A 24,730-nucleotide genomic window follows, 5' to 3' on the forward strand; every position below is an offset into this window, starting at 1 on the left:
ACTGGACACTTTAATAAATGGATCACTAGTCACTTTAAACAATGCCACTTTAAATAATGCCACTTTAATAATGTTTACATGTCTTACATTACTCATATCACATGTATATACTGTATTTTATACCATCTACTGCACCTTGCCTATGCCGCTCGGCCATTGCGCATCCATATACTTATATGGACATATTCTCATTCAACCCTTTAGATTTGTGTGTATTAGGTAGTTGTTGGGGAATTGTTAGATTACTTGTTAGATATTACTGCACTGTCGGAACTAGAAGCACAAACATTTCACTACACTCGGATTAACATCTGCTAACCATGTGTATGTGACCAATACAATTTGATTTGATAATAAACCGTAGCAGCAGCGTGTCAAAAGAGCTAAAAACAAAAAAGGGTAAATGCCGATAGTTAAATAGTTAACCAATAGCTACCCGGACTAACTATTTAGCAGTCTTATGGCTTGGGGGTAAAAGCTGTTCAGGGTCTTGTTGTTTCCATTCTTGGTGCGTCGGTACCGCTTGCTGTGCAGTGTCAACGAGCACAGTCTATGACTAGGGTGGCTGGAGTGTTATTTAAACAAAATAGAGTTTTCACACTCCATTTCATACAGCATGACAGAAGGGGGTTATTAGACAGCATGATAGAGGGGGTTAGTTAATATTACAGAGGAATCTAGCTTTCACAGGATACTCCCCATGCAGGCAGAAATGCAAGAATTCAGCATCAGTTCCATGCAGGCAAGGCCCACAGGTTAAGGGTTACTGGACAAAACACCGACCACAATTCTATCCAAACTGTGCAGCGACAGAATGCAAAAAAATGATATTTTCTCTCTCTGGTCTCCCAGGAGCTGGAGGCTGGTCTCCCCAGGTGACAGACAGCCAGCCATGGCTGCAGCTGGACCTCAGGGACAGGATGGAGGTGACGGCCGTCGCCACACAGGGGCGCTACGGCAGCTCAGACTGGGTCAGCGGCTACCTGCTGCTCTTCAGTGACACAGGCCAAGCCTGGAAGCAGTACCGACAGGAGGATGGAGTGGGGGTGAGTTGTATCATACTGCAGGTTTACTGTTGCCATTGTGAACACTGATGTGCTATTCACTGAGGTATTGCCTTGGCTTTAGCTCAATGGGCTAATACGGGTTTCAACCCAGTCAGTCACATTGATTTGAAAATAATAATCTAAGCTTTGACTTTTCTTTTCACTTGGCACACTAGGATGAGTGAGTAGCTGTGTATTGAGCTGTAACTCAGAGTAGGTCAGAGCTCCAAGGGTACACCTCATAAAATAAGACGTTACGTCCCTCTCTTGTACTTGAGTTAGTGTCCTCCACCTCTGGTGTGTGAGAGAGAGTAGATAGCTAAACATCTCTGTCTTTGTTTTGCTCTCCCCAGAGGTACCATGCTTTGTGGGAAAACGATTAGGAGAATTCAGACTCTGTAACTCAATTTCTATCTCATTGTTTCACATCCTTGTGAAGGAAACATTTTGTTAAGTCTGACAATAGTCTGGGATGAACTGTGTGGATGTACACTACACACATCTGGCTCACTCTACATATATCCTACTCCTCCTCTACTATGATTTTATAGCTAGTACTTGGCTAGCATGTGTGCATAATTGAGTTAACATCTAAAAAAAAATGCCTGTTTGTACCTCATGATGTTGGTGTGCACATACATTCTTTATAAGCCATTGTGCTCGCCCCAGTTATGTCAAATTGCGTGACGGAAATCTTAAATTGGAAGCACTGAAAAAGAATGAGGAGAGAAAATGGAGACAACTCAACATTCCTACCATTTTTTTCTGAACAAGTTTCTCTCTTATGGTGGATAATGAATAGTAGTTGGGGTTACAAGTACAAACAGCGTGTCCAGTACGCTACAGCAGCCTGTCTTCTATTATTTATTCTCTTCTTCGACTTAAAAAAAATCATTGTTTACACTCCAGTATGGGAATGTGGCATGGTGTAGAGATGCTGGTGTAGTGGATAAACCCTGGGAGACGTGTTTTGAAATTGTTTTCAATGATTGCTAGGGACTTAACAATAATTGGGATCTACAGTGCATTCAGAAAGTATTTAGGCCCCTTGACTTTTTCCACATTTTGTTACGTTACAGCCTTATTCTAAAATGGATTAAATAAAACAAATTCCTCATCAGTCAACACACCATACCCCATAATGACATAGCGATAACAGGTTTTTAGACATTTCTACAACTGTATTAAAAAATTCCAACAGAAATACCTTATTTACATACCTTTTCCGACCCTTTGCTATTAAACTCGAAATTGAGCTCAGGTGCATCCTGTTTCCATTAACCATCCCTGAGATGTTTCTACTACTTGATTGGGGTTCACCTGTGGTAAATTCAATTGATTGGACATGATTTGGAAAGGCTCACACCTGTATACTGTATATAAGGTCCCACAGTTAACAATGTATATCAGAGCAAAAACTAAGCCATGAGGTTGAAGGAATTGTCCATAGAGCTCCGGAACAGGATTGCGTCAAGGCACAGATCTGGGGAAGGGTACCAAAAAAGGTTTGCAGAATTGAAGTGGCCTCCATCAATCTTAAATGGAAGAAGTTTGGAACCACAAAGACTTCCTAGAGCTGTCCGTCCGGCCAAACTGAGCAATCAGGGGAGAAGGGCCTCTGTGGAGATTGGAAAACCTTCCAGAATGACAACCATCTCTGCAGCACTCCACCAATCAGCTCTTTATGGTAGAGTGCCCAGATGGTAGCCACTCCTCATTAAAAGGCACATGACAGCCTGCTTGGAGTTTGCCAAAAGGCACCTAAAGGACTCTCAGACCATGAGAAACAAGATTATCTGGTCTGCTGAAACCAAGATTGAACTATTTGGCCAGAATGTCAAGTGTCATATCTGGATGAAACCTGTCCCTATCCCTACGCTGGAGTATAGTGGTGGCAGCATCATGCTGTGGGGATGATTTTCAGCTACAGGGACTGGGAGACTAGTTAGGATCGAGGGAAATATGAACAGAGCAAAGTACAGAGAGATCCTTGATGAAAACCTGCTCTACAGAGTTTAGAACCTCAGACTGGGGCAGAGGTTCTCCTTCCAACAGGACAATGACCCTACGCACACAGCCAAGACATTGCAGGAGTGGCTTCGAGACACGTCTTTGACTGGCCCAGCCAGAGCCCGGACTTGAACCCGTTCTAATATCTCTGGATAGACCTGAAAATAGCTGTGCAGCTATGCTCCCTATCCAACCTTACTGAGCTTGAGAGGATCTGCGGAGAAGAATGGGAGAAACTCGCCAAATACAGGTGTGTCATACCCAAGAAGACTCTGTTGTAATCGCTGCCAAATGTACTTGAACAAAGTATAGAGTAAAGGGTCTGAATACTTATGTAAATGTAATGTGTCCGTTTTATGTATTTTTTATAAACGGATCTTAGAATAGTCCCATGGCTTTGCTGTAGTCAGACCAAGAGTATTTGTTTTCCAGAATATAATTATATTTATTTGGACAGCATTTTACACCAGGGATTTCTTTGAGTTACTAAGTCAGATTGAGGAAACATATTTATGTAAATATTGAAATTGCTGGTATAGTTGAATGTGAGGTCATCCTTATGAACTGTCTATATATCCAATAATTATTTCATGAGCTTATATGATACACAGGAAAGTGACCCCATTACTTTATATATCCTGTTGTAGATACCTGACACGTCTTCACTATTAACTCAAAGAAAATGTAATGTATGCTTTTTGATTGGAAATGTACTTAATAAATAAGCTGTACCAGACAGTTGTAAATGCATCTCACTCCATCTTTGATTTCCAAGCAAATAAACCCTCTCTCTGGTCTGTCAATACCTTTCACTAACCACAAGCTTCTAACTGTAAATCACATAGTGTTCTCAGCAGCTTGTTTTCTCAGCAGTCTCCTATTACGAAGACACTATGGCAGCCCACAGTTTAGTGGCTGGCTACACTCTAGTCTATGTAATTAATATGGGTTTTATTAAGAATTAAAGCAAGGAATGAGCGTGTGGTGTTAATTTGATTCGTTCTTCAGTGAGTTAAAGTAAGCGGATGTAGAGCCCATAGAATTCGAATGAGAGATGAGAATAAGCAGCCCATGGCTTTTAAGCTATAACCCCCCCCCCCCTCCCTCTACGCTTGGTATAAATGCCATGCAGTGCTTTGAAATCAGTCAAGTAGTTTAGATGATACAGTTGTGGCCAAATATATTGGCACCCCCACACTTTTCTTAAATAATTCCCTATTTCTTAAAAAATAAGTTCAAATTGATGAAAAAAAGTGTTTGGTCCCCACACCTAGTTATTATATTTTTAACATTGCAGAACCAATTGCACAACCAACTTAAGTTTACCATTTTAATTGAAAAAAATAAAGACAAATTCAATGGACAAAAATATTGTTCTGGAGTAGCCAGAGAAGAGTGTAGATATGAATCACATCCCTAACCAATGTCGAGAGCTGAAAGCAGCAGTTGGTGGAGGGTACCCCTCAAACATTGAAGAATTAGAGCAGTTTGCTACTGAAAAGTGGGCACATTGCCAGTAGAAATGTGCAGCAAGCTCATTGGTGGCTCCAAGAAGCATTTGTTGGAAGTTATCTTGGCCAAAGGCTGTGCTAATTCCTAAGTGCCAAAAATTGTGTCCATGCCATTCGTCTTTATTTTCTCAATAAAAATTGTAAACTTAAGTTGACAAAAAATAAAATGGCTTCTCCAATGTTGACAATCCAATAACAACATGTGGAGAATAAACTAATGTTTTATTTATTTAAAGAAAAATTGGGAATTAATTAAGGAAGGTGCAAGAGTGCCAAGCGTGTGACTCTTGGATGCATTTGCTCAACTTGTTTTGGTTTTGTTTCAGATTATTTTGTGCCCTATACAAATTAATGGTACAGAATGTATTGTGTCATTTTGGAGTCAACATTATTGTAAATAACAATAGAATATGTTTTTAAACACTTCTACATTAATGTGGATGCTACCATGGTTATGGATAATCCGGAATTATTCTTGAATAATGATGAGTGACAAAATTACAGAGCCATAAATATCCTACCCACCCATAAAATGCTAAACTCCTCTGTAGGTTAGGATGTCTTTGGGGTGTGATATTTGTGCGTCTGGAACTTTCTCACTCATCATTATTTACGATTCATTCAGGACTATCTGTAATCATGGTAGCATAGACATTAATGTAGAAGTGTTTAGAAACATATTCTTGTTTACAATAAAAGGGACAAAATGACATAAGACATTATTGACCATTCATTTCCATTGGGCACAAAATAATATGAAACACAACCAAAACAAACAGCGAATGCATCCAACAAGTTTGTGGAGTCACAAGCTTGATGTAATCAAAATACTAAACATTGGACTACTTTAATAATCATACATATAAGTGAATTTGTCCCAATAGTTTTGGTCCCCTAAAATGGAGGGACTATCTACAAAAGGTACTGTAATTTCTAAACGATTCACATGATATTGACTAAAACACCCTCAAATTAAAGCTGACAGTGCACTTTAACCGCATAGTCATTGTATCATTTCAAAGTGCTGGAGTACAGAGCCAAAACAACAACAAAATAATCACTGTCCCAATACAATCACTATCACAAAGCTTCCTGCCACCCAGAACCTCTATACCAGGCGGTGACAGAGGAAGGCCCTAAAAATGGTCAAAGACTCCAGCCACCCTACTTATAGTGTTCTCTCTGCTACCGCACGGCAAGTGGTACCAGAGCGCCAAGTCTAGGTCCAATGGGCTTCTAAACAACTTCCACCCTCAAGCTATAAGACTCCTGAACACCTAATCAAATGGCTACCCAGACTATTTGCATTGCCCCCCACCCCTCTTTTACACGGCTGCTACTCTCTGTTGTTATCATCTATGCATAGTCACTTTAATAACTCTACCTACATGTACATACTACCTCAACTAACCGGTGCCCCCGCACATTGACTCTGTACCTGCACCCCCCTGTAAATATTGTTATTTTTTCCTGCTTCTCTTAAATAACTTGTTACTTTAATCTCTCATTCTTGTCCGTATTTTTTGAAACTGCATTGTTGGTTGGGGGCTTCTAAGTAAGCACTTCACTGTAATGTCTACACCCTGTTGTATTCGGCGCATGTGACTAATACAATTTGATTTGATTTGACTTTGAGCTCACTGTATTAGGCCGCAACTATATTTCAAGTCATATTACCGAAGTTGAGACTCATCAATCCTCAGTTAATTAGTTTAAAAAAACGAAGAACATTCCAGTTGTTTTTTTTGTCAATCAATCAATGACACACAGAATACTACATCTAACTAACCGGTTAAATAGTCCTAACATTTCTTCTGTCAATGTGAGAAGATAGCAGGTGTCATTTGGTTTTGATCCATGCCTGAAGAAACAGAAACGGTGGGATCAATTGGATGAGTGGCAGCTAGTTAGTGAGACTCCCCTAATGAAGGCACTCCAAAGGTGGGCGACCAATTTGAACCTGCACGCCACACGGAGATATGAATTGACGTCAGTCTGGCATTTTAACAAGGGAAGTTCAAAGGTAATGGCCTGCTGACGGCGGTGCAGGCTGAGAAGGCTAATGAGAGAACACCAGCTGCCTGCGTCTGCCAGGTTGCAGCAACTCTGCACCTGTAAGGTTAGCCATTATTATGTGCTGTGTATGAAAAGAGTGGTTTTATAGCACTTAAGCTACACACATGGGCAAAGGCACGTTCTCTTACACACCCACTCTCCCTCTCCTGCTTTCTCTCGCTTTCAATGACACACTTACACTTACACTTACACACACGCACACACAGAGACACACACACACAGAGAGACACACACACCGACACCCGCAGCCTCAAGACACAGCCAGAGCTGCAGTCCTTTTATCTCTGCTCTGTGCCAGACCAGGTCACAATGGCAACATGATTATCTATTCTTGGAATTCTCTTCAGTCTTTGTCTCTTAGGAGTCACATAGCAAGGCCAGCACTGCAACGACACAACAGGGAGTATAAAGCCATGTTGGGAACAACAGGGAGTATAGGCCATGTTGGGAACAACAGGGAGTATAGGCCATGATGGAAACAACAGGATGGCACTCATGAAACAGTTGTTAATCATCCAATTAGACAAAGCCAGAGAGAAAGAAAGGAAAGGAATGACTCATGTTTGTGGGTGACCAGCTAACTATTAAGTTATGAAATGTTGTATCATTTAGTACATATAGTCTAACAATGTTGTTCTTTTTTTGTACCATTGTTTGTTGGAACTTTGTTTACTTTGGTATTTGTGTTTCCGTCAGTTCGTTTGAGAAGATTGATGCTCTCTGGTCCAAATACACATCATAAAGAAATTTCAAATTTCAGTTCCAATGTTTAGGTATTTTCATGTAAACCCCTCTGTGCTTATTAAGGAAGTTGTATTTTCCGTCAATTAGCAAAAGCCTCTACCCCCGGAGTGAAACAGTGTGCAAAACACAATTTAAGGTTTGTTGAAAAAAACTGTAGACTACAGTAATGACAGAATAGAAACATATTCAGATAACACCCTCATCCTGACGGATTGAAGAGGAGCTAAGGGTGTTTAATCAAGGATTGATATGCCTGTTAGCTGTGTATGCAGAAGTGTTTGTGGTGTTTAGGTTTGTGTCGAACATTAGGTTGGTGTTGATGAACAAAAGTGAAGTAAACTTTTGGACAACTCTTTAAGATTAAGTTGCTCTTGTGCTATATCTCCTTTATAACTACTTTGGTAAACAGAATGCAAGTCATATAGATCTGATTAGGCTCGTTTTGCACTGGGTGAAAGTTGATCGCATTCCAGTTTTAGAACCGGTGCTGCCTCCCGTCCGTGAGCCAGGTGCCCCGTTCAAAGCCCAAGGCGAAGTCAATATTTACATTTGAGTCATTTAGCAGGCAATCTTATATAGAACGACTTACATGAGCAATTAGGGTTAAGTGCCTTGCTCATGGGCACTGACAGATTTTTCACCTAGTTGGCTCAGGGATTCAAACCAGTGACCTTTCAGTTACTGGCCCAATGCTCTTAGCCTAGATGTTGCCTAGTAAGTTCACGTTAACAAGCAAGATAACTTAGCTGGTTAATTTTTGCTCATGTGAGGAAGTTAGGGTATCAAGCATTTTAGTTAGGTAGACTAAGGTAGACTAATATGGACAGCCACATGTTATTTAGCAATATTGATTGGGCAAAATCGTTTTTGGTGTATTTTTCACTGTATTAGACAAAGTGTATATAGCCTAGTTGATTTAATGACGTTGAAATGTTTAAGTTGAAATGGTGCTGGAATAGCGGAGGCAGTGCTCCTGTTTTCTTTGTGCTGACTTGCGTTAACTCTCCATTGGTCCAAATCAGTAGGTGTTTAGTAAACTGTCAGAAACATTAACGTGCTTGAACATGCTGTACACCAGGGATTGGCAAATCCAGGGGGCCTGATTGGTGTCACACTTTTACCCCAGCCCCAGCTGTCTCCAATAATCAACTAATCATGATCTTCAGTTTAGAATGCAATTAGTTGAATCAGCTGTGTTTGCCAGGGATGGGGAGAAAAGTGTGACACCACTGGAGTTGCCCATCCCCGCTCTACACTATTTCACTGTTTGTTACATGAAATATTTGCTTTGTGGATTTCACATGGACAGATGTTGCTCTCCGGCTTTGGGATGCAACAAATGTATATGTGATTGAATTTATTCCACCACTGTGGGACGGATGTCATTTTGTTGTGTCTGCCTTAGTGTATATCATGGTGGTGTATGAACAAATAGGTTATAGAACAAACAATGCAATTATCTCAACATAGGTTGCAATATGGATCTTTTCCTGACTTGGCTTGGCTTCCCCAGGGATTTTACCCACACAATGCTACTGGTGGATATTGACAAATAGCTTTTTCTCAGTAATGAATATGTATGCCACATTTTGGTGTAGCAAACGTTTATCAAATTGTATTTGCTAAATAAGTTACTTTACATTGTGGAGGATATGCATTGCAATAGCCTGCATGGTCTGAGTGGATGAGTAAACCCCAGTGAGTTTGCAAATGCTTATCTTGCACAGACATGAGTTACATTTGTAATTGCTTAGCTTGCACCTCTTCTAAAATACAGTCACCAGGCTCCACTTAAATGGACTCACAATAAAAAAGCATGGGTATAAATCAAAATAATAGCCTAAATAGTTACCTTGTAAGACTGCCTCTTCTTCATTATCTTCATTATCTCCAGAGACCAATCTCTGTAGAGTCTATCCCTCAGAGAGGTAACACCATACTCCATGTGTGTGTGTAATTTGTGCTTCTTCTACTACCTCCCCCATCTGCTATTGTGTTTTCAGCTGCAGGGAGAAGTGAATTAATGGCATTTCTTGACTCTGTTGAGCCTGGAGCTCCGGTGTCAACAATCCATCTTTCCTTTACTCTGTGATACACATCATTATCGATTTAGCTCGTCACCTGCCTCGAATTCGTTATGACGGCTGCTTGTGATCAGTCATCTGAGTTTCCTCTCTCTCTTTCTCTCTCTCTCGCTCTCTCTCTCTCTGTTCACCCCCCTAAGCCTCCATGGTGCAGATTATTAATGCAGTGGAGGGTAGGGGGACAGGGGGATGGAAATTACGAAGAATAATGACATCTCACAGTTTCAGTGAGAGATATTCATTGTTATCTGCCTGGGAGCAGACAATATGATACCAATTGTTTTTTCCCATCTACTTGCCACAGAAGTGTGTGTTAGTGCAGTGGTGGATATCCTCCCAGGATCCACCCAGGATCCCCAACCCAGGCAACACATTTGATATGTTTTATCTAAAAGTAGGGTCAGGTGAAGAGAAACATATGGCCCAGGTTTTGTTTTGTTGCAGAATACTAATACATTATCTTTAACAGTTATTGGAAACTAACCCTCTTTAATGTTATGATCCTAAACATTAAGTCCTAGACGACACAAAACCCTTTTTAATTCTTTAATTCCTCTGGAAGATACAAGGTCAGTTCAGAGAGCCATGCTTGGTTAACAGTGACTCCCTTGATAACGGAGCTGTAATTTCTGGTTTTGTTTGATGAATACAGTTCCCTCAAGAATACCCCGCCCCTGTATATTAACACTTGGCATTGCATCTAACTCTTCTGTCTTTTCTCCCTTCCTCTCTCTCTGCTGTGTGTCTCTAGAGGTTTGTGGGGAACGTGAATGCTGACAGTGTCATTCACCACAAGTTGTCCCACTCTATCAGAAGCCGCTTCCTGCGCTTCGTCCCGCTGGACTGGAACCCCAGTGGCTGGGTGGGACTCAGAGTGGAGGTGTACGGCTGTGCCTACAGTGAGTGACCAGACCACCCCTACCTCTAACATACAGACCATACACATAAGGGTGTGCCTGCAATAAAGGGACCACCAGGCCTTACACACAGACCATACACATTCAGCTAATATCAAAATTCCACAGTGATTGACCAGAGCACCCCTTACATCCAGAACACCCTACTTTTGTGTATACACTTTGATGAAAGCAGGACGTTTGAAATAGAGATAGCGAGTATTTTGATATTGATGCTCTTCTCTCATTTATCACAAATGTTCCCACCAGCTAACAGAGACAAACAGTGACTGCCAGGCAGGCATGACAGTTGAGAGCCAGTCTTTGCCTGGGTAATACTAAATGCACTGAACAAAACTATGAATGCAACATGTAAAGTGTCAGCCCCATGTTTCATGAGCTGAAATAAAAGATCCCAGGCATTTGACTGATTTCCTGATGTGAACTGTAACTCAGTAAAATCTTTGAAATTGTTGCATGTTGCATTTATATTTTTGTTCTGTATAAATAAAAGGGACACTGGGACGCCTCTCACACACATTCTGAAGCAGCATTAACTGGATCAGCCAGTGAATTACTGCTCTGTGAAAGACAGTTGTATTTAACTCTGAGTGAGCACTTTCATAATGCCGAACTGTTCCACAGCATGATCCCTGTATTAATGTTGGATGAATGTGTGCTCTGCTAATAAATGCTGTGTGACATGCACCTCAATGCATCTCGATGAGGAGAGACCATACACATCTCAATTCAAACTATAAAACAGGTTGATCAATTCACGATACAGAGAGCAGAGATAGAAAGAGAAGAGAAGAGAGAGAGATGAGAAGAGAGAGACTTGCTATGCAATGTCATTACAATACCGGCGTTACAGATTCATGTATCTATGCATGATTCCTCTAGGTCTTCCAATGACTAAATTACGTTGGAAAATCTGAAAATGCCCCCATGACAAATTCATAACTTGCATTCTTGAGGACTTACAGGAATCCATTTTGTAGTATGACTGAAAGGGGTGAGCACTAGAGCATGTGCAGTAATTATTAAAATAACAGGTGTATGTCAGAGATTGTTCCTATCCAGTTACACATGGAAATGGCTTCCAGCATAATTCATTTCAATGCCATCATTGATATAGCCACATTACCATAACAGGTATGAAGCTCACAGTGACAGGGGACAAGTATCCCAATGACAACCCATTTCACTGTCTGTTGATTGCCTTCAGAGTCAGACGTGGCAGACTTTGATGGCAGAAGCTCCCTGCTCTACCGGTTTAACCAGAAGTCCATGAGCACGGTGAAGGATGTGATCTCGCTGCGCTTCAAGAGCCACCAGGCTGAGGGGGTGCTGCTCCACGGAGAGGGTCAGAGGGGCGACTACATCACTCTGGAGCTGCACCGGGGCAGGCTGGCCCTCTATCTCAACCTGGGTGAGTTTGTCACACCGGGGCAGGCTGGCCCTCTTCCTCAACATGGGTGAGTTTGTCACATCGGGGCAGGCTGCAAGGCACGTGCACAGATAAGGCTCTAGTGGTGCTGGACCACCTGCCTGTTTGCTCGCCTAGGAATAATGTGCCCTTTTTGATTGGTGGCATTTAAAAATATATATTTGTACTTATTTTAAGTCTATTTTCTCTTTTGTATTGTACATCTAAATGTTGTGAATTGTGCGTCAAACAAGCACATTTCTCATAAACTTTGACTGGAAAATAATGTGCACAGACCTGGCAGGCTGGCTCTCTACCTCAACCTGGGAGAGGTCATCAGAAAGGTCAAGGGGCAGAGGTAATGGGTAACAGGACACAAGGGACTCTGGGTACAGATGAAGGAGTCTTTTGAACCATTTAAAATGAGCCTGGGGAGCAGTCTGGGAGGGTAACTGAATGTTTGTGTTCTGCTGCCCTTCCAATTACCACTGCACCTGAGCTCCATTTACTAGCTGGACTCAGACTGTTAAGGATCCACATTGTGTAGAGCTGAGTCTGGGGAAGACCATTCTCAAGTAGTTTGTTTTCAGAATGTCTATAAGAACTCTCTCTTCCTCGATAAACCATCCTGTTTTATGATCAATATCTATATCAATATTAAAGTAACCATATGATCTGTTCTCTGTTTCTTTGTCTTCAGATGACACCCGGCTGCGGTTCAGCAGTGGTCGTGTTGCTGTCACTTTGGGCAGTCTTCTGGATGACCAGCACTGGCACTCTGTCCTCATCGAGCGCTTCAACAAGCAGGTCAACCTCACCATGGACACCCACACACAGCACTTCAGGACCAAGGGGGAAGGAGACTCTCTGGAGGTGGACTATGAGGTGTGTTTATGCTAACATATACTGTAGAATAGTCAGATACTTATTCAGACCAAGTAAATAGTTCAACCAAGTTATCTTACTCTAAGAGGATGTTGTCGTTTCACCCTTTTTCCTCATCAAAGCTCAGCTTCGGAGGCATCCCACTGCCAGGTAAACCTGGTACCTTCCTGAGGAAGAACTTCCATGGCTGCATCGAGAACCTCTACTACAACGGGATCAACATCATCGACCTAGCCAAGCGACGCAAACCTCAGATCTACAGTGTGGTAAGACAACTATTCTCATCTACCGTACCATAGATTATTAGTACATCCTTAAAATAGTATGGGGACAAAGTAGTTAGTCAACCAATGCCTATTAAAAGGTCACAGACCGTCTGTTTTAATTGCACTGTTGCTGTGAGATTTCACATTTTGCTACAATGTGATTCTGTTTAATCACATTTGTATTTGAGTTAGTCACATAGCCTTCTCCATGGTCCCTCAAACTGTATGAGATCCAGGGCAGAGACACTGTCCGTAGAGAAAAAAAATGTGGTTCTATCTGATCCTCACTACTGTGTCATTAAGTCTAAATTCATGAATAGATTCAGCCGTAGGCACACCCTATAATTTGGACACCCTCCCCCCAATCAAATCAGACAGAAGCCAAAGCGTTACATTGAGTCACAGACACCCTATTCCCCTCGGAAATCTGATTGCTATGTTAAAAGGCCTTTACTTACAAGTGAGAGAGTGACTGCGATGATGGAATCCGTAATGGAATTTCAATGTGGAATACTATCTGGTAAGGGATCACAATGAGAGTCAAAGTGCTGCCGATTGCTCTTCTCTGCCTCTGAGGCACTGGGATTGATGGGCCGCTGACCTCAATTGACATGGCTGCTCTTTTGGTCCGTGTAGCTCACAAGGCCTCTGGATCACTTGGAATTAAGGTGTGTTCTTTCTCTGCCCACCTGACGGCTAACCTAGATTGGAGGGGAGAAACTCAGAATTTTATAGTTTGATATTATATGACACTTCTGCCTCTAGTCCTTTTGTACTGCACCTTTTGAATTCCAGATAGTCATTCAGCTTTATATGGCGTTATCAAGGAAATGTGCGATTCTTGCAGGCGAGTTAGTTTTCTAAATATAATTTTCAGTAAATCTCTTTATCAGCTCACTGTATTTTATTCTGCTCAGATGAATGGTACAGTAAAAGTACAGTAAATCCAACATGTTGATGGTATGAGTGAATAATTCCATGATCTGTGTTTTCCATGTGTGTCACCAGGGCAACGTGACCTTCTCGTGCTCGGAGCCCCAGCTGGTGTCCACCACTTTCCTGAGCTCCAGCAGCAGCTTCCTGTCGCTCCCGGCCACGCCGTCTGCTTCAGCGGGCTTCGCGGTGCGTTTCCAGTTCAGAACATGGAACCCAGAAGGGCTACTGCTCTCCACCCAGCTGGCCCTGGAGCCCCAGCGACTGGACCTGCAGATAAGCAACAGCCGGCTGCGCTTGACCCATCACACGTCAGCCCAGCAGAAAGAAGAGGTCTCCACCGGTGAGGGCCAGACCAACAGCCTCTAGCCTAGCTGTCCTACACTATGGGTTGGAATCAGTGTACACCCAGGGAGACAGAAAATATAAAACAGTCTTTATTCCAGTGAAGTAGACTGACAGTGAAAAGCTAATCCATCATCCAGGGGGAGACTATCTGTGTTTGGTTTTGCACATCATTACATCAACATCATTCATATGACCTTTTGCCCCCGAGAAACTCAAAGCACATTTAATCTTCTTGGAATGGCTTGAGGAAAAATGTCATCCTTGTATTTTGGACGTGAGCGCTACAGGATTGCAGTCAGAGAGAAATAACATGTATAATTACGTTGGATTGCAGAGCCCAGACTTTCAGCAGATGGCAGGCACAGAGGGAATTATAGACACACAGAAAGACCATTACAGCTTGGAAGCCCTTCACTATAAAGGACAATCAAAATGGATATACCACAATCTGCTATGTCTGTTTGAAGCTTGAACCTACGGTCAAATGAATGTTTCATCCAATAATAACCATTACGTTCTGTCCTCTGGCAACGATTAAGCTTCAATCTGACCAGCCACACTTGTCGTTCATTTTCATTTCCATGTCATCTTCCATTCTTGTTTAGAAATGTAGGACAGTTATTAAGACACACCATGTGACCATACTGTAGCTTACACAGCGATTGATAGGCTATGATTTATAATGTAATATGTAGCCTAGTACCTACAGTATGTTGGAGATCCCAATCCCAGTAATCCCTGAATGAACATGTAGTTGATGTTTGATGAGCCTGTAAAAGTATCACACAGAAAACACACCCTGCTGTCTCCACAGGTCACAGAGTGAACGATGGACTGTGGCACTCTGTGAGTCTCAGCTCTCAAGGTCTTCAAGTCACCACGACCCTGGACAATGAGCCGTCCTCAACCATCGAGCTGGGGGACCACATGGAGGCAGGAAACAGCCTCTACTTCGGAGGTAAGATCACACACAATGAGTCTTGTTGTCTGCATCACTATCTCATTTTCACGACTTCCACCGAAGGTAGTTCCTCTCCCTGTTCGGGCGGCGGTCGGCGTCACGGGCCTACTAGCCATCACCGATCCCTTTTTCCTTTTCTGTTTGTTTTGTCTTTGGTTCTTTCACACCTGGTTTCAGTTGCCTTAATTTCTGTGTGTATAATTTACCCTGTTGCCTGCCTAGGTTTGTGCGGGATTATTTTATTGTGAGATTGCTCGGTTAGGTTGTGCCCATTTTTGTATAAATTGAGGAGCTTTGTTTGTTCCTCCTTTCGTGATTAACGCGTTTCTCTGTTGTCGAGGGCGTCTGATTTTTGTATTGTGCCTCACCTGTATTTGGTGGACTTGCCCATTATAAGTACGCATCTCGGACATCTCTGCTCTCCTGCACCTGACTCCTTCACCTACCTCCAAACGCAATATTGTCACAGAATCCTGCACCAGCTTCGATGGAGTCAGCAGGAGCTGACGCGCTCCCAACATCTATGGAGGAGCACATTCAACACCACACGGCAGTGTTACACTGGCTGGGGACCACGATGGATCAGGTGATGGCGACGATGGAAATATGAGAGAGAGGTGGCCTTCCTACACCTCCACCAGCCACACTCCAACCAGTACCACAACCCTCTCCTTCGTTGCCTGGTCCCAGTGTTATTCGACTCCCGAGGGAGTACGATGGGACGGCGGCCGGGTGCCAGGGGTTCTTACTCCAGATGGAGCTATACCTGGCAACCGTTCATCCGGCTCCTTCGGGAGGTGAGAGCGTGAACGCCTTCGTCTCCTGCCTCTCAGGCAAAGCCCTGGAGTGGGCCAACGCCGTATGGAACGATCCAGACTCTGCGAGGGACCACTACCCAGACGGGTGAACGTCTGTTCCATCTAAGGCAGGAGAAGAGGAGCGCACAGGACTTCGCCCTAGAGTTCCGGACCTTGGCTGCTAGCGCGGGATGGAACGACAGGGCCCTGATCGATTACTATAGGTGCAGTTTGCGCGAGGACGTCCGTAGGGAGCTAGCCTGTTGAGACACCACCCTCTCCTTGGACCAGCTGATAGACATGTCCATTCGGTTGGACAACTTGCTGGAGACCCGCGGACATCCGGATCGGGCCCTGTCAGTTTTATCCCCCAGCCCCTCCACTCCAACGCCCATGGAGCTAGGAGGTGCTGCGGCGAGGGCAACCGGAGGAGCCCTTTCCTGTACCAGCTGTGGTCGTAGAGGGCACACTGCTGACCGGTGCTAGAGGGGTCCTTCTGGGAGTCGAGACGCCAGGCCGAGCACTGCCCGTACACCCCAGGTGAGTCGGCACCAGGCTCACCCAGAGCCCCCTGTTGGTCACATGTATGTGTTAACTTATTTTCCTGAATTTTCCCCTCATTCCCGGCATAAGGCGCTAGTAGATTCAGGCTCAGCAGGCAATTTTATTGACCGCGGTTTTGCGCATTGTTTAGGGATCCCCCTTGTTTAGATTGATAAACCCTTCCCAGTGCACACCTTAGATAGCCAACCATTAGGGTCAGGGCTAGTCAGGGAGGCCACGGCTCCACTGGGCATGGTTACGCAGGAGGGTCATGAGGAGAGAATTAGTCTCTTCCTCATTGATTCTCCTGCATTTCCGGTGGTGCTGGGGATCCCCTGGTTGGCCCGTCACAACCCCAAGATTTCGTGGCAACAGAGGGCTCTAAAGGGGTGGTCAGAGGAGTGCTCAGGCAGGTGTGTAGGGGTTTCCATCGGTGCAACGACGGTGGAAAGTCCAGACCAAATCTCCACCGTGCGCAATCCCTCAGAATATGCCGATTTGGCTATCACCTTCTGTAAAAAGAAAGCTACCCAATTACCACCTCATCAACGAGGGGTTTGTGAGATAAATCTCCTGGTAGACGCTGCCCTTCCCAGGAGTCACGTGTATCCCCTGTCACACTAGGAGACGGTGGCTGTGGAGACAAATGTCTCTGAATCTCTGGGGCAGGGGTACATTCGGCCCTCCACATCACCTGCCTCCTTGAGTTTATTTTTTGTGAAGAAGGAGGGAGGTCTGTGTCCCTGCATTGACTATAGAGGTCTAAATTCCATCACGGTGGGGTACAGTTACCCGCTACCTCTCATTGCCATGGCGATTTAGTCATTTCACGGGGCATGCTTTTTCACAAAACTGGATCTCAGGAGCGCGTATAACTTGGTGCGTATCCGGGAGGGAGATGAGTGGAAGATAGCGTTTAGTACCACATCCGGCCATTATGAGTACCTCGTCATGCCGTACGGGTTGAAGAATGCTCCAGCAGTCTTCCAATCTTTTGTAGACGAGATTCTCAGGGACCTGCACGGGCAGGATGTGGTGGTTTATATCTATGACATTCTGGTCTATTCCGCTACACACGCCGCACATGTGTCTCTGGTGCGCAAGGTACTTGGGCGACTGATGGAGCATGACCTGTACGTACGTCAAGGCTGAGAAATGCTTGTTCTTCAAATGGGCCGTCTCCTTCCTAGGGTATCGCATTTACACATCAGGGTTGGTGATGGAGTGTGACCGCATTGCAACCGTGTGTAATTGGCCGCCGCCAACCACGGTAAAGGAGGTGCAGCGGTTTTTAGGGTTTGCCAACTACTACCAGAGGTTTATCCAGGGTTTTGGGCTGGTGGCTGCTCCCATTGCGTAACTGCTGAAGGGGAGGCCGGTGCATCTTGGGTGGTCGGCTGAGGCGGACAGAGCTTTTGGTCGCCTGAAGGCTCTGTTTACCTCGGCTCCCGTGCTGGCGCATCCGGATCCCTCTTTGGTATTCATTGTGGAGGTGGACGCATCCGAGGCTGGGATTGGAGCCGTGCTCTCACAGCGCTCGGGTACGCCATCGAAGCTCTGCCCTTGTGCTTTCTTTTCGAGGAAGCTCAGCCCGGCAGAGCAAAACTATGACGTGGGGGATTGGGAGTTGTTGGCTGTCGTCAGAGCTCTGACGGTGTGGAGACATTGGCTTGAGGGGGCTCAGCACCCTTTTCTCATCTGGACTGACCACCGTAATCTGGAGTACTTCCGGGCGGCGAGGAGACTGAACCCTCATCAGGCAAGGTGGGCTATGTGTTTCACCCTATTTCGGTTTACTATCTCATATAGACCAGGTTCCCAGAACACTAAGGCAGACGCACTATCCCGACTGTATCTTATGGAGGAGCGGTCCATCGATCCTACTCCCCGATGGGAGGTGGACGCAGACATCGAGCGAGCATCACGTGTAGAGCCTACTCCACCGCAGTGTCCAGCTGAATGGGTGTACGTTCCGCTGGAGGATCGTGACGGGCTGATTGGTGGGCTCACACGTCCTCCTCTGGTCATCCTGGCATCGGTAGGATGGTGCTATGTCTTAGTGGGAAGTACTGGTGGTCCACTTTGTTCAAGGACCTGAGGGTTTATGTGTCCTCCTGCTCGGTGTGCCCTCAGTGCAAGGCTCCTAGGCACCTGCCCAGAGGGAAGTTACAACCCCTTCCTGTTCCACAGCGGCCTTGGTCACACCTGTCGGTTGACTTCCTGACCGATCTGCCTCCGTCACAGAGCAACACCACGATCCTGGTCGTTGTGGATAGGTTTTCTAAGTCCTGTCGTCTCCTCCCTTTGCCCGGTCTCCCTACGGATCTACAGACTGCGGAGGCCTTGTTTACTCACATCTTCCGGCACTACGGGGTACCTGAGGAAATTTTTTTGATAAGTGTCCCCAGTTCACATCTAGGGTGTGGAAGGCGGTAATGGAAAGTTTGGGGGTCTCGGTCAGCCTTACCTCGGGTTTTCACCCCGAGAGTAATGGGCATGTGGAGAGAGTGAACCAGGATGTGGGTAGGTTTCTGCAGTTGTATTGCCAGGACCAGCCAGGGGAGTAGGCAAAGTTCATCCCATGGGCAGAGATGGCCCAGAACTCAATCCGCCACTCCTCAATGAACCTGTCGCCCTTCCAGTGCGTGTTGGGATATCAGCCGGTCCTGGTACCATGGCATCAGAGCCAGACCGAGGCTCCTGTGGTGGACTATTGGGTGCGGCACTAGAGGGAGACCTGAGAGGCCGCCGGAAACCGCAGCGAGGCCCCGGTGTTCGCACCGGGGGACCGGGTCTGGATCTCGACCCGAAACCTGCCCCTCCGACTGCCCTGCCGGAAGCTGCGTCCGCGGTTTGTGGGGCCGTTTAAAGTCCTGAGGAGAATAAACGAGGTGTGTTATAGGTTACATCTTCCCCCTTACTACCATATTAACCCCTCGTTTTATGTGTCTCTCCTCAGGCCGGTGGTGGCTGGTCCGCTTCAAGAAGCTGAGGTGTGGGAGGTCCCTTCGCCCCCCCCTGGACTTTGTGGGGGCGCCTGCGTATACAGTTCGGGCATCGGGTGAGGGGCCTTCAGTACCTCGTGGATTGGGAGGGGTACGGTCCGGAGGAGAGATACTGGGTGCCGGTGGAGGACGTATTAGACCCATCTATGCTGAGCGAGTTTCACCGCCTCCATTCAGATCGCCCTGCGCCTCGTCCTCCGGGTTGTCCTCGAGGCCGGCGTCAGTGCGCTGCGGGAGCCACGCGTCAGGGGAGGGGGTACTGTCATGACTTCCACTGAAGGTAGTTCCTCTCCCTGTTCGGGCGGCGGTCGGCGTCACCGGCCTACTAGTCATCACCGATCCCTTTTTCCTTTTCTGTTTGTTTTGTCTTTGGTTCTTTCACACCTGGCTTCAGTTGCCTTAATTTCTGTGTGTATAATTTACCCTGTTGCCTGCCTAGGTTTGTGCGGGATTATTTTATTGTGAGGTTGCTCGGTTAGGTTGAGCCCATTTTTGTTTCACGCATTCATACTGAGTGTGTATAAATTGAGGAGCTTTGTTTGTTCCTCCTTTCGTGATTAACGGGTTTCTCTGTTGTGTATTGTGCCTTACCTGTATTTGGTGGACTTGCCCATTATAAGTACGCATCTCGGACATCTCTGCTCTCCTGCACCTGACTCCTTCACCTATCTCCAAACGCAATATTGTCACACTCATGAAACCAGGACTTGATGGTCAGGTCTTGTTGCAGGATCTGAAGACATTATCTGAAGATGTATACAGGACATGTTGAATGATGAAAATGCAACTATTTAGCAACATTTCTTCAATCTGTGTCACAGGTTGTCCATCTCTGAACATCTTAGGCTGTAAGAACCCCACGTTGGCGTTCCAGGGGTGCATGCGTCTCATCTCCATCAACAGCCAGCCCATGGACCTGAACCGGGTGCAACAAGGACGGCTGGGAAACTACAAGGAGCTGCAGTTTGACACATGTGGCATCCATGACAGGTAAGCCTTTAGGTGGGGCTCCAATCCCAAAATGTGTTTGGATGACGAACTAAACAGATTTAAACGGTTCTGTCTTTATTTGTTGAGGAGGTTATTCTGTCCAACACAGCCCATGCTTTAGTATCGCTGACAAGTCAGCTAATTGAGATAGGCTTACAGACTGGATCTGCCAATTAGATCATGCAATGGAGTCTGGTACTGTTGCACTATCATCCTGGCTCAGGGCCCCGCTAACAAGTGTGGCGTGTGGCGTCCTCTCTGTCCCTCACTACCCCGCTCTGATTGTGGAACCGATGGGTGGGATTAGTACACGCTAAATATATCTCATGGCAAAGTTGAGGAAACCTGAAACACATACAGGGAGGAGACAAACAAAGGACTTGGTGAGTTGGTGCTTTTTCTTGTATTCACCCTGAGGGGAATCCTACTACTCTGATGTCAGATCGCAGCTACACCTGATTCTTCGGTTTAGAATGCTAACCGGCAGATGTAAAGGCTGTTGGAGTGTGTGGAACACAACAGATGAATAAGCCCTACAGGGCTGTTAGTAAAATACATGAAATATGGGAAATGTGTAAAAAGACGGAATGTGACGGTTCCCATGAAAACAAAACAGGTGACAGCTGTCTGTGTGCCCTATATTGGCTGCCTCTCGATGAGCCTTCCACAAAGAGATGTACGCCGAGAGAATGTTTTGTATATTTCACTACCATGCAATATTACCCCTTATCCCTCATTTTATAGGGGAGGTTTATGCTCAGTATTGTTCACCGTTCTATAAATCTCTTCATTGGACTGTAATTCATTGTCCATCGCAGAGCCATGTCTTTGTGTAACGACCAGAACTATGCTTCATTAAAGGATTGGAAGATTAACCTTTACGAGTGTTAATCTACTTTTCTTTGTGTCCAATCAAACTCCATGACTACATTTTTTGCAAGTGTGCACTTCTGTGCCACGGCTTCTGTAATTTCATGACCTGTGAGGGCAGCCGTGAACACATCAATAGAAATAGCTCTACGGTAATTAAACCATGGCCTGCAACCTTATCCACGCCACAGTCACTCTGCTCCATGGCAATTAATGGGAGAGAGATGAAAATGTATGAAATTATAGATGCACGCTTGAAACCCGGGCAATTATGTGAAACTGAAGGAGGCTTGAGGAAGGTACTATTAATCAGGAAAGCGTGGTTAGGAGAGGGATTTCCATGAAGCGCTGGGTGTTCAAAACCTGTAAATACGTGCTCTGGGTTTGACTTGATGCTGCTGCTTCTTCTTTTTTTAAACACACAACAACACAGTACTGGCAAGTGTTTGTTTACCATTTGCCTCAACAATTTGAGTTGGAATGGTACTCAATTCATTTGGGATTTACTGAGCGGCCTTGTAAATCGTAAATAAACAACGGCAAAGGAAATGCACAAACTGTGTTTGCCTCGCCTCTTGAGTACTCGGGTGCCAGACCGTGCCTTGATAATGGCAAGGAAATGAAAAGGGGAGTCTGCTTAACAGATAATGAAAGGCTGAGGATAGTAGGCTTTGACACGAAGACAAACCTTGTTTTTTCCCTTTTTACCCTACAAAAAGGCTTGGCAAATCTGACAGATATGTCTTTATGCTTTTTAAAAACTTTAATTATTTTACCAACAAATCTCATTTTATCCTTCTTTGATATTTCCACAATCGTATTGTGAGATTGTTTGTTTATCACTGCACAAGTCTTTAATTTAAAAAACAAATAACTAGTATATATCAATGTTTCTACCTTATCAATGTTCATCTTTTCAAATGTATTTATGTTTGCTTTTGTCACTATGAATACCCTGACATGTGTTAATGCATAGTAAAGATATGTATATACATAGTAATGTAATGTACAGGGCCTTCAGAAAGTATTAATACCCCTTGACTTATTCCACATTTTGTTGTTAGTCTGAATTCAAAATGGATTACATCATGTTTTTCTCTCTCACCCATCTACACACAATACCCCTTAATGACAAAGTGAAAACATGTTTTTAGAATTTTTTGCAAATGTATAATTGACATAAGTATTCACACCCGACGGAGATTACAGCTTTGAGTCATCTTAGGTATGTCCGTATTAGCTTTGCACATCTGGATTTTGAGATTTTCTCCCATTCTTCCTTGCGGATTCTATCAAACTCTGTTAACCTTTTACTGCTGTGGGCTAAATCAGGGTCACAGAGTGTTTATAGTACACCTCACACACATTTTTATAGCCTTAAAAAAGAAGACACCTGTACCATGTCAAATTGAAATGTATTAAATTGAGTTTGCATCCCAATATTACACTTTGTATACACTGAAAAGTGGTGGAACAAGTGCCCAATTGTCATACTTAATATTAAAAAAAGACTCCCAGTAAAATACTACTTGACTAAAAGTCTAAAATTATTTGGTTTTAAATGTACTCAAGTATGTATAAAAAAAATATATATTAAGCTATATCAAAAGTAAAAGTATAAATCATTTCAAATTTCTTATATTAAGCAAACCAGACATCACCATTTTTTTTTTACGGATAGCCAGGGGTGCACACCAACACTATATGTGTTTAGTGAGTCCACCAGATCAGAGACAATAGGGATGACCAGGGATGTTCTCTTGATAAGTCCCACTGGGCACACATTGGTTGAATCAACATTGTTTCCATGTCATTTCAATATAATTACGTTGAACCAACGTGGAATAGACGTTGAGTTGAGTCTGTTCCCAGTGCGGTGTGTGAATTGGACCATTTTCCTGTCCTTCCAAGCAGGGAAAATGGGAAAATGTATGGAGTGAACAGTACAGATACCCATAAAAACTACTTAAGTAGTATTTTAAATTATTTTTACTTAAGAATTTTACACCACAGACACTGAGTATACAAAACATTAAGGACACGTGCTCTTTCCATGACATAGACCGACCAGGTGAATCCAGGTGAAAGCTATGATCCCTTAATGATGCCACTTGTTATATCCACTTCAATCAGTGTAGATGAAGGGGAGGAGACAGGTTAAATAAGGATTTTTAAGCCTTGAGACAATTGAGACGGATTGTGTATGTGTGCCATTCAGAGGGTGAATGGGGAAGTAAAAAGATTTAAATGCCTTTGAACGGGGTATAGAAGTAGGTGCCAAGAACTGCAACGCTGCTGGATTTTTCGCACTCAACCGTTTCCCGTGTTTATCAATGATGGTCCATCACCCAAAGGACATCCAGCCAACTTGACACAGCTGTGTGAAGCATTGGAGTCAACATGGGCCAGCATCTCTGTGGAACGCTTCCGACACCTTGTAGAGTCCATGCCCTGACGAATTTAGGCTGTTCAGATGGCAAAAAGGGTTAGGGCAACTCAATATTAGAAAGTTGTTCTTAATGTTTTTTTACACTCAGTGTACATCACTTTGCTTTGGCTATATGCGTGTGGTCATTGTCATTTGCACTCTGAAGCATGTTCTCATCAATGATTTGCCTGTATTCATTGTTCCCTCTATCCTTGCCAGTTTCCCAGTCCCTGCTGCTGAAAACATCACCATAGCCAAATACCATGCTTCACAGTAGAGATGGTGTTAGACAGGTGATGAGCTGTGCCTGGTTCTCAAGACATATCACGTTGTATTCAGACCAAAGAGTAAAATGTTTGTCTCATCAGACCACATAATCTTTTGACTTACGATCTCTGTGTAACGGGGTTCTTCCATCAAAGGAGAGGCGGACCAATACGCAGCATAGTTGAAAAGCAAACTATGGTCAGGGTGTGACAGTACCCCCCCCCCCCCCCCCCCCCCCTCCCCAGAGGGGCAGCTCGGGACAGAGGGGCGGGAGACTCCGGCAGCACCAGACAGGCGGGAGCAGCTGTAGGGATAAGACGGAGAGACAGCCTGGTGCGGGGGGGGGGGGGGCTGGTGCGTAGAGGTGGTACCGGATAGACCGGACCGTGCACTGGAGCTCTTGAGCCCTGAGCCTGCCCAACCTTACCTGGTTGAATGCTCCCGGTCGCCCTGCCAGTGCGGCGAGGTGGAATAGCCCGCACTGGGCTATGCAGGCGAACCGGGGACACCATACGCAAGGCTGGTGCCATGTAAGCCGGCCCAAGGAGACGCACTGGAGACCAGATGCGTAGAGCCGGCTTCATGGCACTTGGCTCGATGCCCACTCTAGCCCGGCCGATACGCGGAGCTGGTATGTACCG

General features: G+C 44.8%; 1 protein-coding gene across 1 annotated transcript in view; it reads left to right on the forward strand.

Moving 5' to 3' along the window:
- The window catches only part of LOC110520177 (contactin-associated protein-like 5), a 61,439-nt gene that overhangs the window by 16,125 nt on the left and 20,584 nt on the right, over nt 1-24,730 (forward strand). Inside the window, exons 3-10 of the mRNA XM_021597311.3 lie at nt 853-1,046; nt 10,223-10,370; nt 11,596-11,799; nt 12,497-12,681; nt 12,804-12,947; nt 13,956-14,223; nt 15,043-15,186; nt 20,356-20,524. Coding sequence (XP_021452986.3) covers nt 853-1,046; nt 10,223-10,370; nt 11,596-11,799; nt 12,497-12,681; nt 12,804-12,947; nt 13,956-14,223; nt 15,043-15,186; nt 20,356-20,524 — 1,456 coding nt within the window. The remainder of the gene's footprint in view (nt 1-852; nt 1,047-10,222; nt 10,371-11,595; nt 11,800-12,496; nt 12,682-12,803; nt 12,948-13,955; nt 14,224-15,042; nt 15,187-20,355; nt 20,525-24,730) is intronic.

This window comes from Oncorhynchus mykiss, chromosome 3 (genome assembly GCF_057628025.1).
Source record: "Oncorhynchus mykiss isolate SJ-2025 chromosome 3, ASM5762802v1, whole genome shotgun sequence".
In the NCBI taxonomy this organism is placed as follows: domain Eukaryota; kingdom Metazoa; phylum Chordata; class Actinopteri; order Salmoniformes; family Salmonidae; genus Oncorhynchus; species Oncorhynchus mykiss.